We start from the raw sequence: 16473 nt of genomic DNA on the forward strand, positions 1-16473 counted from the left end.
ATGGCATTTGCAACTGGGGTGGAAGGGGTTTCCTAAAGGAAGATCAATGGCTACAGGAGTGATAGAAATATGCAACAGGGGCTTATGGGTAATGCTATAGGGGCCAGGGTTGTCAGATACAGTATATAAGAAAGCGGGGCCAAATCAAAATTGTCAGAGTGCCCATAATTCTTATGGGAGGCAATTACTTAGTATGCCTATTCTCTAAAATAACTCGCACAAATCACTTTGAGTACTTGGGTTATTAGCTTGTACATGCATAGGGGGGGATTTATAGTTTGAAAAGTCAGTTGGGTGTCTGTTTTTCCTATCTAATAGACAGGAAAACACAGACACCCAACCAACTTTTCAAACATTTGAATTCCCCCCTATAATATGCGATAGGTAAGCACAGAGTGAGTCACTATATTGGTGGTGGTGGGGATTTCAGGGATGCAGGGGAGATAAGATTAAGTTAAGCATTAAACAGGAGTTACTCAGCACATGCTGTGAAGTGTTGGCATATTTATAGGAGAGGCCTTCCCTTATCTATAGTCCACAACTTTAACCAATGTATAGACAGGTATGCTAGAAACAAGAGACAATCAGAGTATATGCATGAGTATTGGGTCACATGACTGCATCCCATTAGTCATACCCTTCAACATTTTACACATAAAAATTGGTACAAATTAGGAAAGGGGACGTGGCCACGGGTAAAGGGGGCGTGGCCATGCCCCTTTACCTATACTTTCAATGGAAGTTTGGAGAGCCAAAAATCGGTACAGACCATAAAAAAAAGGTACTGTACTTGCTAAAAAGGTACAGTTGGAAGGTATGTATTATATAAGGTACAGACACCCACTTTGACATACTGTACCTCATTATTACAAGTCCCAGTCAGGTGAGAGGGGAATTTGGCATGATGATAAGCTTATGATGGGGAAAAATATGACATGGGTCTTCATTTTGTGAAATAACCAGTATGATTACGATGGATGTTCTAAGATAAGGTTAATGTATCTTTCATTTCCAGGTGAGTGTATTGCAGTACTCTAAATGTTGTGTTTACATTTCCTGGTGCCCTAGGACTATGGGGGTCATTCAGATCTGATCACAGCTGTGCGTTATCGTACAGCTGGCAATCGGATCTGAACTATGCATGCGTATGCTCCGCAATGCGGAGGCTGCAACAGGCATCGCGCCCTGCGACAGGATGGTGCGAAGGATCCTAGAGGATACTGGGGTTCCATTTAGTACCATGGGGTATAGATGGGTCCACTAGGAGCCATGGGCACTTTAAGAATCTGATAGTGTGGGCTGGCTTCTTTCTCTATGCCCCCCCCCCTACCATACTCAGTTTAGAAAATGTGCCCGGAGGAGCCGTCAGCTCTTATTGAAGCTTCATTTATTTTATATGTTTGTTATTTTCAGGCAGGATCCCTGGGCCATAGATCTTATTTGTTTCCCAAGGCTACAGACTGGAGTTCCAGGAGCTCCCACCTCACATATTCTTCAAATCAGCATTTCCAGTTTCACAAGAGTCAAGTATAACTTTACAGGACGCCATTCAAAAACTGGTACAGACTCAGGTCATTGTTCCAGTTCCACCTCATCTGCAAAACAAGGGGTATTATTCCAACTTGTTTGTAGTACCGAAACCGGACGGTTTAGTAAGGTCGATTCTGAACCTCAAGTAGTTGAACCCGTACTTACGAGTGTTCAAATTCAAGATGGAGTCTCTGAGAGTGGTGATCTCAGGTCTGGAGGAGGGGGAATTCCTAGTGTCTCTAGATATCAAGGATGCCTACCTTCACATTCCGATCTGGCCGCCTCATCAGGCTTATCTACGGTTTGCACTGCAGGACTGTCACTACCAGTTCCAGGTCCTGCCATTTGATCTCTCCACGGCACAAGAGTGTTCACCAAAGTGATGGCAGAGATGATCTTTCTAATCCGCAAACAAGGAGTGAACATAATTTCATACCTGGACAATCTTCTGATAAAGGCACCATCCAGGGAGCGGTTGTTAGACAGCATTGGCCTCTCAACCAGACTACTCCGGGATCACGGGTGGATTCTGAACCTACCAAAAACTCACCTGGAACCGACACAGAGGCTTCCTTTATGGGGATGATGCTGGACACAGAGTCTCAGAGTGTTCCTTCCCTTGTTCCCTTGGAGAAGCCTAAAGTAACCCAGTCGATGGTTCGGGCTGTCCTGAAGCCAACCCGGATCTCGGTACATCTGTGCATTTGCCTTCTGGGGAAAATGGTGGCCTCTTTGTCCTCTTACGAGGCGCTTCAGTATGGAAGGTTTCATGCAAGGCTCTTCCAGCTAGATCTATTGGACAAATGGTCCGGATCGCATCTTCACATGCACCAGAGGATCCGTCTGACGCCAAGAGCCAGGACCTCCCTTCTGTGGCAGCTACAGACTTCTTGCCTCGTCGAGTGTCGGAGGTTCGGGATTCAGAATTGGATTCTGCTAACCACAGACGCAAGCCTCAGAGGTTCGGGAGCAGTCACCCAGGGGATGCAGTTTCAAGGAAGATGGTCAAGTCATGAAGTCGTCCTGCCAATAAACATCCTGGAACTCAGGGCTTTCTACAACGCCCTTCTGCAGGCCTCATCTCTACTTTGGAATCAGGCCGTTCAAGTCCAGTCGGACAATGGTGGTCGTTTTGAGTTGATCGCTCGCTAGCAGTTTGTAGCACCCGTGCAAACGCTATGCCGCCTCCCACTGGGAGTGTATTTTAGCTTAGCAGAAGTGCGAACGAAAGGATCGCAGAGCAGCTACAAAAAAAAATTGTGCAGCTTCAGAGTATCTTCAGACCTACTCAGTGCTTGCGATCACTTCAGACTGTTCAGTTCCTGTTTTGACGTCACGAACACGCCCTGCTTTCACCCAGCCATGCCTGCGTTTTTCCTGGCACGTTTGCGTTTTTTTAAACACTCCCTGAAAATGGTCAGTTGACACACAGAAACGCCCACTTCATGTCAATCACTCTGCGGTCAGCAGTGCAACAGAAAAGCTTCGCTAGACCTTGTGTGAAACTACATCGGCCATTGTGAAAGTACGCCACGCATGCGCATTGCGCTGCATACGCATGCGCATAAGTGCCATTTTTTTGCCTCATCACTGCACAGCGAATGATTGCAGCTAGTGAACAACTCGGAATGACCACCAATGTGACGGCGGTAACGTACATAAACCGACAGGGTGGAACGAAAGCAGAGCAGCAATGTCAGAGGTGTCAAGAATTCTCCTCTGGGCGGAAAAACACACGGTGGCATTGTCGGCAGTCTTCATTCCCGGAGTTGAGAACTGGGAAGCAGACTTTCTCAGCAGACACGACCTGCACCCGGGGGAGTGGGGCCTTCACCCGGAGGTGTTCCAGGGTTTGAGTCATTGGTGGGAATATCCACAGATTGACATGATGGCCTCTCGACTCAACAAGAAGCTCAAGTTGTATTGTTCCAGGTCAAGAGATCCACAAGCAGTGGCGTTAAATGCTTTGACAACTCCGTGGGTCTACCAGCTGGTGTATGTGTTTCCTCCACTTCTTCTGATCCCAAGAATTCTAAAGAGAATAGAAAGGGAAAAGGTTCAAGCAATACTCATTGCTCCGGACTGGCCGCGAATGGCCTGGTACGCGGATCTTCTCGAGATGCTGATCAAAAATCCGTGGCCTCTACCTTTTTGCGAGGATCTTCTACAACAGGGCCCGTTTGTCTATCAAGACTTACCGTGGCTATGTTTAACGGCATGGAAGTTGAATGACTGATTCTAGCCAGGAGAGGAATTCCTGACAAGGTCATTCCGAATATGATCCAAGCTAGACAATATTCTGCGGCTGAATTTCATCTGGGACGTTTCCTGCATTTTCTGCAGTCGGGAGTGGATGTGGCCCTACCTCTAGGCTCCATTAAAGTCCAGATTTCGACCTTGTCTATTTACTTTCAGAAACAATTGGCTTCTCTCCCTGAGGTCCAGACGTTCTTGAAGGGTGTTTTGCACATCTAACTTCCCACGGCACCTTGGGATCTCAATTTGGTGCTGCAGTTCCTCCAATCGGACTGATTTGAACCGTTACAGGAGGTGGACATAAAGTACCTTACCCGGAAGACCGTCACACTGCTGGCCTTGGCTTCAGCAAGATGTGTATCGGAGCTAGGGGCGTTGTGTCACAAGAGCCCCTACCTAATTTTCCATGAGGACAGAGCTGAACTCAGGACTCGTCAGCAATTTCTTCCTAAGTTGGTGTCCACATTTCACATCAACGAACCTATTGTGGTTACCGTTGTTACAGACACCTCTGCTACTTCTAGTATGTTGTGAGGGCTTTGAAGGTGTATGTTAAAGAGGACAGCTCATCACAGGAAGTCGGACTCGCTGTTCGTTCTTTATGATCCCAATTAAATTGGGTATCCTGCTTCAAAGCAGTCAATTGCACGCTGGATCAGGCTTACTATCCAGCATGCTTATTCCACAGCAGGCTTGCTGGTTCCAAAATCTGTTCAGGCCCACTCTACTAAGTCGGGGGGGTTTTCTTGGGCGGCTGCCCGGGGTGTCTCGGCTTTACAGCTCTGCCGAGCAGCTACTTGGTCAGGTTCGAACATGTTTGCTAAGTTTTACAAGTTCGATATTTTGGCCTCTGAGGACCTTCAGTTTGGTCAATCAGTTCTGCAGGAACCTCAGCACTCTCCCATCCGGTTTGGGAGCTTTGGTACTTCCCCATGATACTAAATGGATTCCCAGGATGTAAGAGAAAATAGGATTTTAATTACCTACCGGTAAATCCTTTTCTCGTAGTCCGTAGGGTATACTGGGTGCCCGCCCGGTTCTTCGTTCTTCCTGCACTGTTACTTGGTTCAGTAACATTGTTTGGTTCAGCTTTTGCTGTTCCTGGTTTCAAGTTTGGTTAGCATGGCTTTCCTCTTGTTCTGTGTGTGCTGGTTCGTAATCTCACCACTTTCCTTTTTCTATATCCTTCTCTCAAAGTATGTCCGTCTCCTCGGGCACAGTTTCCTAGACTGAGTCTGGTAGGAGGGGCATAGAGGGAGGAGCCAGCGCACACTATCAAATTCTTAAAGTGCCCAAGGCTCTTAGTAGACCCGTCTATACCCCATGGTACTAAATGGATTCCCAGTATCTCCTACGGACTATGAGAAAATACCGGTAAGTACCTGTAATTAAAATCCTATTTTTTCAACCCTTAAAAAATATGTTGGAAACAGGTTATTTGCTGTATAAATGTATTGATTACTTGTAGCCAACATAAGTAGCAATAGTGGACAACTTAGCCTGATTTTGTTTTACTGAGAATTAACAATACATTTACTTATTTTAGGACTACATCCTCCTTCTAACAGATGGTGATATGGTACTCATTAATGAGGGAGATGTGGTAGAATCCCCTTTCCAGGTCCGAAACACTAGTCTTTATTTGGTCATTACAGCAAGGAACGGCTTGGTCCTGATTTGGGATAAAAAGACAAGTATTACTATCAAGATCCCAGGACATTTCCAAGTAAGTTTTATTTATAGTTGCAGTTTTCCAAGATAATTTGCATGCAATGGATGGATAACACAAACTAGTCACATTCCTTCCATTAATATTAATGTCTGTATCTCTGCATGAATCTCACCTGACTGTTGTCTGCCCTTTCCATATATGTATCTGCAAATTGTCAGCAAGTCATGTTGCCTGTGATAAAATGTTAATGCACTAGTGGGCAGATACAGTTGTAATATTTTCTGATAACATGATTGAAAATCACAGATAAACCACATAAATGATCAAACAGTGTCTAGCATCGGAAGACAAAGAGCAATAGGGGCTGATTCTGATTAGGGAACAAAGCAAAAAAAAGAAAGAAAAACAAGTAACTGTGCACCTTGGTAAAACCACGTAGTAGTGCAGGTGGGGTAGATGTGCAGAAAGATTTAGGTGTAAGAGGGGCGTGTCCAAACTCAAACTAAATTGCAGTATAAAAATAAAGCTGTCCAGTATTCTGTGCCATCCTGGGGCATGATGGGCCCACCAGGGAAATTCAATGGTAGGGGCCTATGCTTAGAGGCTTGGATAACCATTAGAGAGTGCATGGTCTGTGCCCCTTGATAAGTATGTATAGTAAATACTGCTAGTGCTTGCATGATAATGTACTAGATTAATAACATCACTGCTCTGTAGGAAATACACTGTATTAGCAAACCTTGCATCACAACATGGTTTGTTCCAGATACAAAGGTACTTGTTTTTTATGCTTTGTTCCTAACTCACAATCAGCCCCATCACCTTAATTTGATAAATGCAGAACCTGTACTGGCGACACTGGCAAAAGGTTTGTACCTATCAGGACTCCTGTAAACACTTCCATACCAACGCCTCAGAACACCATCACTGGACAAGACTATGGGCCAGATGTATTGACGATGCGGGTTCCTGGCGTAACTCAGACTTTTTTTAAAGCGGCAATCATTTACAAGGCATGGTTTGGCCTTGTATATGATTGCCGCTTAAAAAAAAGTCTGAGTTCAACCGGGACCTCCAGCCAACTCTAACTTGATTATATCCGGCCCTATGTTTTCTATGTCAATGACAATATTGACAAGATCTGTCAACCAATAAATTCTCAATTTTCTGAACACTCTAGTACCTTGTCTTCATTTGATCCCATAAATGAAAGTATGTATGCTCACTTGCTCTCTCCTCTGTGTCACTCATACATAGTAACAGAGTAACATAGTATCTGAGGTTGAAAACAGACAATTGTCCATCGAGTTCAACCTATTTGTGGTCTCCTATGCATGATGATTTGTCTAAAATTTTGACTGATGCTGATGTCAGCCATTGCATTTTTTCCCTTTTTGTAGTAACTATAGTGCGTGACTATGCACCATAACCCTGGATATCCTTATCCATTAGGAATTTATCTAATCCATTCTTAAAGGTGTTGACAGATTCCGCCATTACAACTCCCTCAGGCAGGGAATTCCAAACACGTATTGTCCTTACCGTGAAAAAGCCTTTACGACGTATTGCGCGGACTCTCCTCTAACCTGAGCAAGTGTCCACGAGTCCTATGTGTTGATCTGGCCAAAAACAGGTCCCGCGCAAGCTCTGTGTATTGTCCCCTTATATATTTGTAGATGTTGATCATATCCCCTCTTAGTCTCCTCTTTTCCGATGTAAACATGCCTAGTCTTTCATCGTCTCCATGCCCCTAATTAGTTTGGTTGCCCTCCTCTGAACCTTTTCTAGCTCCATGATATCCTTTTTGTAGTATGGTGCCCAGAATTGTACACAGTATTCAAGGTGTGGCCTCACTAGTGATTTATATAACTGGAGTATAACACCCTCGTCCCTTGCATCAATTCCCCATTTTATGCATGCTAGTATCTTATTAGCCTTCTATGCTGCCATCCTACTTTGGGGACTGCTGCTTAGTTTGCTATCTATGAGAACACCTAAGTCTTTTTCCAGAACAGTATCCCCTAATGTTACCCCATTCAGTATGTAGGTGTTATTTTTGTTCTTGCTACCACAGTGCATTACCTTACACTTGTCTGTGTTGAAGCGCATTCTCCATTTGGCTGCCCATGCTTCTAATTTAACTAAGTCGTTCTGAAGAGACTCAGCATCCTCCTCCGTATTTATAGCCTTACACAGTTTGGTATCATCTGCAAAAATTGACACCATGCTCTCTAGACCTTCTGTTAGGTCGTTAATGAAAATGTTGAACAATAGCAGTCCTAATACAGAGCCTTGTGGCACACCACTTAGCACTTCAGTCCAATTTGAAAGAGATCCATTAACCACAACACGCTGCTCTCTGTTATCTAACCAATTCTTGACCCAAATGCATATAGTGCTTCCTATCGGTCCCTTGTGAGCTGAGCCCTCTTCCCTTAGGTGAATTTCCCTCCCTCTCTTTTACCATCACCCCCCTCCCTCACTTTTGGGTTCAACGGCAGGGGCTACTTCTGCTAGTATGACTGAAAATGAAATCTTTTTTAGATAGCTTGTTTACCATGTTCCATTGGCATATTTATAATAGGTGCAGTGTGTGCGGTGCACAAGGCCCATGAGTCCAGAGTGGGGCCCCACTGCACACACTGCACCCATTTTTTTGAATACTCACCTCCAGAGTCGCGCGCCGACACCAGCAGTGCTGTTAAATCACAGTGGAAATGGTGCAGCGGCCATTTTCACCATGTGCTGCTCATGTGCAGTAGAGAAATCACTGGGAAAATGGCCACCGCATCATTTTCCCGGAGATCTGTGCATGCACAGGAGAGTCTGAGCACCCTAGAGCTCAGACTCTACAGCGCTGCCGCCAAAGAGGAGGTGGCCCGAATGGAGACGGCTGAACACGGGCATCCTCGTCTCTTAAAGTGCCCCTGCAATGTTCTGCAATGTTTGTACTGTATTTTTGCATTCTTGAAACTAATAATAATAATAATAATGATAATAATAATAATAATAATTTTCTCTTTTACCTGTCCACTGGACCCTAACTCCTCAGAAATCAGTCACTCGCTGTCTCCAATCCCAGGTTTAACTACATATGTAATTTCTCCCTTTCATCTACTAATTTTCCTTCATTATTTAAGCATGCTCTTAAATTTATTGCCCTATCATGAAAAAAATACCTAAATCTGACCAAATTTTTCTCAGATTTCCTTGTCCCTTCAATCTTCTTGAGAGTTTAGCCTACACTTGCTCACATGCTTCCTTTCTTCAAACGATCTATTGTCTCTTCTTCAGTCAAGCTGATATTCTGATCACTCCTGTTTTCCCCTGAAGTCTTGTTTCTTTGTTCTGACTTATATTTTATGATGATGAATACTATGACCATATCACAAATCCAAAGTAGCAAGTTACTGAGGAATCTGCAAACCTATAGATATTATTTCTTATTACTATTGGTGACATCAACTTTTAAGTATGTTCAGAAATACAGTAAATTATAGTTCTGTGTCAAAAAACATCCTTTTAATCTATCACATGCAGGTTTACTTCAAATGTTAACCATAACTCAGTACCGTGAAGCAACATTTGTTTGGACATCACACCAAGCTGCCGTAGTTTTAAGGTTTCACAACTGTATTAGTTGTTGACAAAATGGCAGATATTATCCGACTCAGCATACTGCCTACTGTGCCAATGATAGCTTGTCTATTCTTAAAATATATTTAAAAGCCTCATAAATGCTCTTTAGTCTCCGATATGTCTATATATGTATTTGGCCTATCACCCTCAATATAATTGGTATGCAGAGAGGGTAAGCCCCAATGACCAGAGAAATACCACCACAGTTTTCAGCAAGTTGATTACATTTGTCAGGTTTTCAGGAACTTGATTGGTTTGGAAAGATCTAGAGCTAGTTCTGGTGTCTGCTTTTTATGCAGAAAACTAGGCGGGTGACCGTAATGACTCCTCATAGAATACTGGAACCAAGAATGATAGCTAAGAGATACATGGATGTGATTTAGCTAGGTGAAACCACTACTTTAGAAGATTAAGGAATGGGCATGATACTAAGCAAAAAGACGAAGCAGACTGGATCATCTGAAGTACGAGGCAATAGCAAATAAACAGAGTCCAGAACTGGAATAACAAGATACTAGATCCGAAATGATCCAAAATTACTTGGCACAAAGAATCTGGACTGGGACCAGAATAGCTTAGCACTTTTGATCCGGGCTTGACCAGAATAGCTTGGCATAATGCATCCAGGCTAGACGGGAATAGCTTTTTTAATACACAGCTGCCGTAACTGGACAATACATTGACAATAATATGCAGTTCTACATGGGCATTGGGCGGCCAGGGTCCCAGCGGTTAGCATTCCGACATCAGAATCTCAGCCACTAGAATGCCAGCAGGGGGGGCGAGCGCAACGAAGACCCTTGCAGACTCGCTGTGCTCTCCATAGGTTCTATTCCCACTCTATGGGTGTCGTGGACACCCACAAATGGGAATAGCCCCTGTTAGCCAGGATTCTGGCTGGCGGCATTGTCAGTGGTTGGGATTCTGGCATCAGTATCCTGACCACCGGGATCACGACTGCCGGCAGTGTAACTACATCCCATACAGGGAGATATTGTAACTGGAGCCACAGGACGTCTGAAGACAAATATTGATCTGGCACCTTTGGAGCCTCAGAAGACACATTTTATCTCCCTTGCTTACAGATCATTAGTGGAAGTGATAAGCTGGTCTCAGGCTGGAGCCCAGTTGGTCTGTCTGTGGTCAGCTGTCCGGGACCAAGATGGTGGCGCCCAGTGAACAGGGTCAGCGGGAATCCAACATGGGGATACCAGACCGGACGCCACACAGGAAGGCTTGTGAGGTGATTGACAGGCACTACAGGAGTGTAACAGGGATTCAGACTGTGAAACATAATACTGAAACCCAGAACCCAGCACCCACGACCAATGGGCTGATAAGTGCTTGAAATGCTGAATCCTGACATACCTTCTAGGTTTCTTGGGAAACTTGCCTTGGAAGGCTTGAATTAATTGTGGAGCATGAACATCTGAAGAGTTGATCCAAGCTCTTTCTTCTGGACGAGAACCTTACCAGTTGATAAATTACTGTAACCAACCATACCTAAAGCGAGAGTCCACTTTGAACTCTATACCTCGGTTGGTCTTAATGTGATGAGTCTTGGGAGGAGTTAAGTGAAAACAATTCTAGACGAGAAGATGTACAGGTTGAGTATCCCTTATCCAAAATGTTTGGGACCAGAAGTATTTTGGATATCGGATTTTTCCGTATTTTGGAATAATTGCATAACATACTGAGATATCATGGCGATGGGACCTACCAGATGGACTTGAACCAGAGTAGCATGATACAATGGATCGGGGTGAACCGGAATAGCATGGTACAATAGATCCCGTCTTGAACTACAATAGCTTGGTAATACAGAGCTGTAATAGCTGGACAATGCACTGACTATGATTTACAAATACACACGGAGACTTGGTAACTGGAGCCACAGGACACCTGAAGACAAATATTGCTCTGGTGCCTTCTGAGCCTCAGAAGGTGCATTTTATTTACCATGTTTACAGCTTATTGGTGGACGTGGTGAGTTGGTCTGAGGCTGGTGCCCGATTGTGAGGGAAATGACAGGCACTGCTGAAGCGTAACAGGAACTCAGACTGTGGAACATGACACTGAAACCTATAACCCAGCACCTGTAACCTGCGGGCTGGCAAGTCCTTGAAATGCTGAGTCCTGACAGTGTGGAGTTACCCATGGCAGAATTTGTCTACTGCGGTGGTAGAAATTTTTCAACACCAATTAGTCAGTTTTATTTACAGTTTAATAATATTGCGTTTTGAACTGTTGATTATTCACATCTTATACAAATTATGCATTTCTTACGTCTTCAGGACTGACCTTTCCTAATTCTCACCCCACTTATCAAACTATTTTTTTAATGTTTGCATTGTACCCATTTCCTCTGCTTCCTTTATCAATTTCAGTAGCACAAGGCTCGGTCCCAGACACTCCACTCCCCTCTTCTCTATTTTCACCTTTGTGTAGATGATATCCAACTTTTTCTTTCCTCTCCAGATCTCCCAACATCTGTGCGGAACTGAGTTATTGAATGTATTTCTGTAATTTCATCTTGTACAGTATGCCCTTTGTCACTTCAAATTCAGTATTTGAAAAAGGGACTTACAGTACTATATATCCACCAGATGCCAGAAGCTTCCAGTCTGATATCTTTATTTCATAATGCCATCCATTTTCTTCTTCAGCCAAATGTCTTCTAAGATTTCTTTGTTAGACAGGTGATCTTCCTATCTTTAATAGTAACATACTTAGGGACTGATTCAAAGATAGACGCAGTAAGCACATCAGATTCATCTTTGGACTCAACTGCTGTGTGAAAATATGCTAATGCTGCAGGAGGCATCTTGTGTTAACTGACACCTTCTGAATGCTTATGTGATACATTGCTGCATCCTATGGTGCAGCATCGGATCACTCTGCGTAACCATCGGCCATATGAGTAACCCTCAGGTAACTCTGGATGGCCGGGGAATTCACACTGCAGAGACTAGAACTATATATCTGCATTAAAATATGCAGACATTGGCATTCAGCAGTCTACTTGTGCCTCTATGAATGAGGGCCTAAGACACTGGGCAATATTGTCGTTGTCCTTAGACTACTGACATATCTCAGAGAATATTTCAGTGGATCTGGGGGTATATTTACTAAAATTCGATTTTGAGATCACATTTTTTTGAATCTACAAAATCAACTGAAATCAATTCTATTTAATTTTCTAAATCCCTGAAAATTCCTCATATACTTAAAATCGAGTTTGCATTCGATTTTCAAATCGAATTCGATTTTGATTCATGTTTAGAAGGGATTTTGGGTTGAGATTTTGAAATCCCTTCAATATCGAACCACAGATCCCTATTAAAATCCCCAGCAAAATCGAATGCAAAAGCAAACAGAACTTCCTCATTGCTTCCTATTGGTCCAAATGTATAATATGCACACTAATTAAAGGGGAAGCTCTCTTTTTACACTGTTTTATACATAAAAACCTAACTTTTTTTTTGAGGGGGGGATTAAATACTTACAGCTGAAATAGTTGGCAATAAGCTTAGCCCTAATCTGCCTTCCTACCTTCCTTCCACTTTCTGTGCTCACATAGTCAGTTGTTGGTAACAAAACTTCTGCCTACTCCCTGTTTACTGCATAATCTGGGGGGAGTGGTTTATTTAATGAGTGATTATGTGATAGACAGCAGTAGAACACACTATATATCATTTTTGCCAAATTATATAATAATATGCCTCTCGAATTATCTATTTTTAATAGATCAAAAGTGCATGCTGTCATGTTTGGTTGGCTATATGTGTAGGTCATTTACCCAACAACCATCCCTCTGGCATTTGATTTACCTTAAATCTTGCAGGCAGGGATGATTTGCTGAGGATGTAGGCATCATGGCACGAACCAGGATAGTCAGTTACAACACTCAAGAATTTAAGTTCCATTATATCATCCGACAAAAGTGTCAAATATTGTGCTACACTGCTATCGCACATTCATGGACTAGGTATGGTATGTGCAGTATTCAAATCATGAAACTGCTGATGATGCTCTGATTACTGCTCCTGGTGTCTCTCAGATAGCTGGTAATTTGCATACTGCAGGTAGGTGCACAACGTACCATAACCTTGGACAGTCATTATTCCCCCATTCACACTGCTTCACATGCATTTGGGTACTTAAAACGTCATCACAATCATTTTCCTAGCAATAGAATAATGTTTAAAAGGTCAAATCGAATGTCTAACTTAAAGAAATCCCAGGCGCCACTATTGAACAGAAAAAAGAGCTGCTTTCCCAGGGGTAATTGGTTCTAAACCCCTTATATAGTACAAGGAAAAAACAACAATGGGAAAGCGCTATTTAATCTGTAGTAGATTTTTATTATTTTAATAAATTTTATCACATATCACTATATTTGATACCGGCCAGCATCAATACCCATAAAAATACTTTTACAATTACTCCATATTCCTATTAAAACATTTCATTTACAATATTGTAATCATTATGTTTACTAAAAAAAAACAAATACAAGAGCAGCTGCACCTAAAGTGCTATTGGCAACAAAGTCTCTTTATAGGTATCTTCAGTGATACTTTGTACCACCTAACTACCAGTACACTTGCTGGTTGTTCCACATAAGATCTGAATCGTGCACTTCACAAGCTGTAAACAATTTGCACTCAGCTCTGTTAATTTCTATGGCACAGAGCATTCAGTACATCAGATAAATGCTCCACAGAACGTAGTGTTAGTAAAAATCATGCACTTTCACACGCTGTTAAATGTCTATTATCTTATGTAGCTTTGTGCCTTTAACACCTGTAATAATTGATCCACAGAAACGTATTGTTAGTATGTATCATGCACTTTACAAGCTGTTCTCGTTATAGTTTGTACACAGCATGTAATTGCTTTTAACTTAGTTAGTATCTTTTTCTCACCGCTCCTGGTATAAAGCAAGCTGGTCATGCATAACCATGCAGCCTTAGGGTGAAAAGTCCATATCTGCCATAAGCAGTTTAATTACCAAGGTGTAGTTTTGGACCATTCAGCATGCCTGTCAAATCACGGATATGGTAATGTCCCTCCCGGCTGGAGCTCTCCCCGGCAGCCTTATCTGGAGTCCGTGTAAGATCGCTTCTCACCACTTGCACTTTTCTCAGACAGCAAAGTGAGCTGTGGGATACTGGCAAATATGTGATCTGTAGCTGTGTCCCGTGAGCTGAGAGATCGTACAGACGCGTTTCCCCGCCTTCTAAAGATCAGCGGCTTCCTGAGTGTAACTGCTTTTTTGCATTTTCCCAGCAGCTTTTAATCTCTGCATCAGTGATTAGCTGTACGGAAGGCCCTGGGGGGAAGGGGATTAGGAAGCAGACGGGACAGGAGGTCCTCTTGACAGTGGTAGCTGCAGGAGGATTATCTTCCAGCAGCTGCAGAGTGGACATTACTGACTGGTTGCATCAGATGTCAGGAAAAGCCCCACCTACTTGGTCGCATCTGATGTGACCATGTCAGGCAAGTAGTTAAGGCATTTTCTATACAGTATTTGCCGGATTTGCACAATGTATGTCCATGTACATTTATTTGTAGATAATCCCTTATTTCTGTCTTTTACTATTCAACAGAATAATGTGTGTGGGCTCTGTGGAAATTATGATGGCAATTCAGTCAATGACTTCAGTACCAGAGGACATTTCATAGTAGAAGATGTTATTGAATTTGGTAACAGCTGGAAACTGTCATCAACATGTCCAGAAGTTGAAAGCCTGACAGAACCTTGTGAAATTAACCCACAAAGAAAATCCTGGGCACAAAGGGAATGCAGTATCATCCTCAGTGACTTATTCAAATCATGCCATTCTGAGGTAATTTGTAAAGAAATAGTGTATATGTAAGGAACATATTTGTGTTGTGAGTCTAGGGCTTAATTCATATTGTTGAAACCACATAAGTTGATGGAACCCCTCAGTTTACAGTACATTAGTTAATTTTTATAACTAAAGGAAAAAGGAAAGGAGAAAATCACAGTATTGCAGCGGCAAAGTGGTGGAGTCATGGGTTTGTTGATAACTAGGATTCTATCAATGTGGAGTTGTATGTTCTTCCTCTGTATTCTTGGGTTTCCCCTGAATAAAGTGCAGAGTAAATTTAAGTAACTCAGCATTTATGTAAAAGCAAAGGCAGGCAATATTTTGTCTGCACAAACAAACATTTGCAGGTGTCGTTTATTTAATGTATTAGTCGATAGTCAGTAGGTCAACACTATATGGTTGACATGTACAATAGGTCGACAGGTACAAAAGGTTTAAACAAGTTTTTTTTCGGTTATCTGACCACCATCAGTAGAAACTTCTACCCTTGCAGGCTTGCTTCGCTCACCACGCTTCGGTCTTGGTATCTCGCTATGCTTTGCTTGCCACAGGTTGCTATTCCCAATAGATGTTCAAATCCATAGTAAATACAGTAGATGTTGAAAAAACACGTGTCAACCATTACAAACGTGTGTCGACTATTTGCTTGTCGACCATTTACATGTGGACCTTTTGTACTTGTTGACCTTAAGTACTGTTGACCTTTCAGCTTCCGAACTTTTTGTACCCGTTGACCTAATGCGTGTCAACCATATGGTGTCGACCTTTACAGTGTTAATCTATCATCAGGATACCAGCATTTGCACCGCTGCATCAGAACTTGGTTTGTCCAGATGTAATTAAAAGGCCTATTTTTATTTATTTTTTCATTGTGACCTGTTCGGCAGAGAAGTGCACTTTTGCGTACACCTGTGATAAAGCACTTGTCATACACAGTATATTGTAACTCTAGACTATAGGGGATATGTATAAACTAAATAAAAACAGCAATAGTTCAATAATATACGCAGACAGGTGAATGTGGATAATTAAACAATTTATTCAGATGGCCATAAAATTTTGCTTTAGCAACCAATAGCACAACATAGATTTAGAAATGAGATTGGACTAATCTCTCAGGATCAATTTGGACCCAAATGGCAGCAGACATCCAGTGGTAGGTGGACTTTCAAGCAATGACCTGTGTAACAGGGACTGTCTTTTGGCATATAATTACCACTCCGGAAGATAGCAAATAATTAGGATTCCCTGGCGATGGTCCGACCTGCACGGGCTCCAGTGCACAATGTTGGAAATCAAAGATTTTGTCTCCGTGTGGATGGTGCAACAATGTCCCAAGGTGTATAAGTCCACGGTTCAAGTATTCTGGATATCATGTGAATGGCCCAAGGTCCAAAGCAGTAGATCCTTGTACTCCTTACGCGTATAGGGGATATGTATAAAATTTTAGAAAGAGCTAAAGTCCAATAGAAACCAATCAGCTTCTAGCTATCATTTTTCTAGCACAGTTTTTAAAAT

At 42.6% G+C, this 16473-nt stretch overlaps 1 protein-coding gene across 1 annotated transcript in view; it reads left to right on the forward strand.

Moving 5' to 3' along the window:
* The window catches only part of LOC134969044 (mucin-2-like), a 695488-nt gene that overhangs the window by 217842 nt on the left and 461173 nt on the right, over positions 1 to 16473 (forward strand). Inside the window, exons 22-23 of the mRNA XM_063944753.1 lie at positions 5333 to 5512; positions 14710 to 14949. Coding sequence (XP_063800823.1) covers positions 5333 to 5512; positions 14710 to 14949 — 420 coding nt within the window. The remainder of the gene's footprint in view (positions 1 to 5332; positions 5513 to 14709; positions 14950 to 16473) is intronic.

The sequence above is a fragment of the Pseudophryne corroboree genome, chromosome 11 (genome assembly GCF_028390025.1).
Source record: "Pseudophryne corroboree isolate aPseCor3 chromosome 11, aPseCor3.hap2, whole genome shotgun sequence".
Lineage (NCBI taxonomy): Eukaryota > Metazoa > Chordata > Amphibia > Anura > Myobatrachidae > Pseudophryne > Pseudophryne corroboree.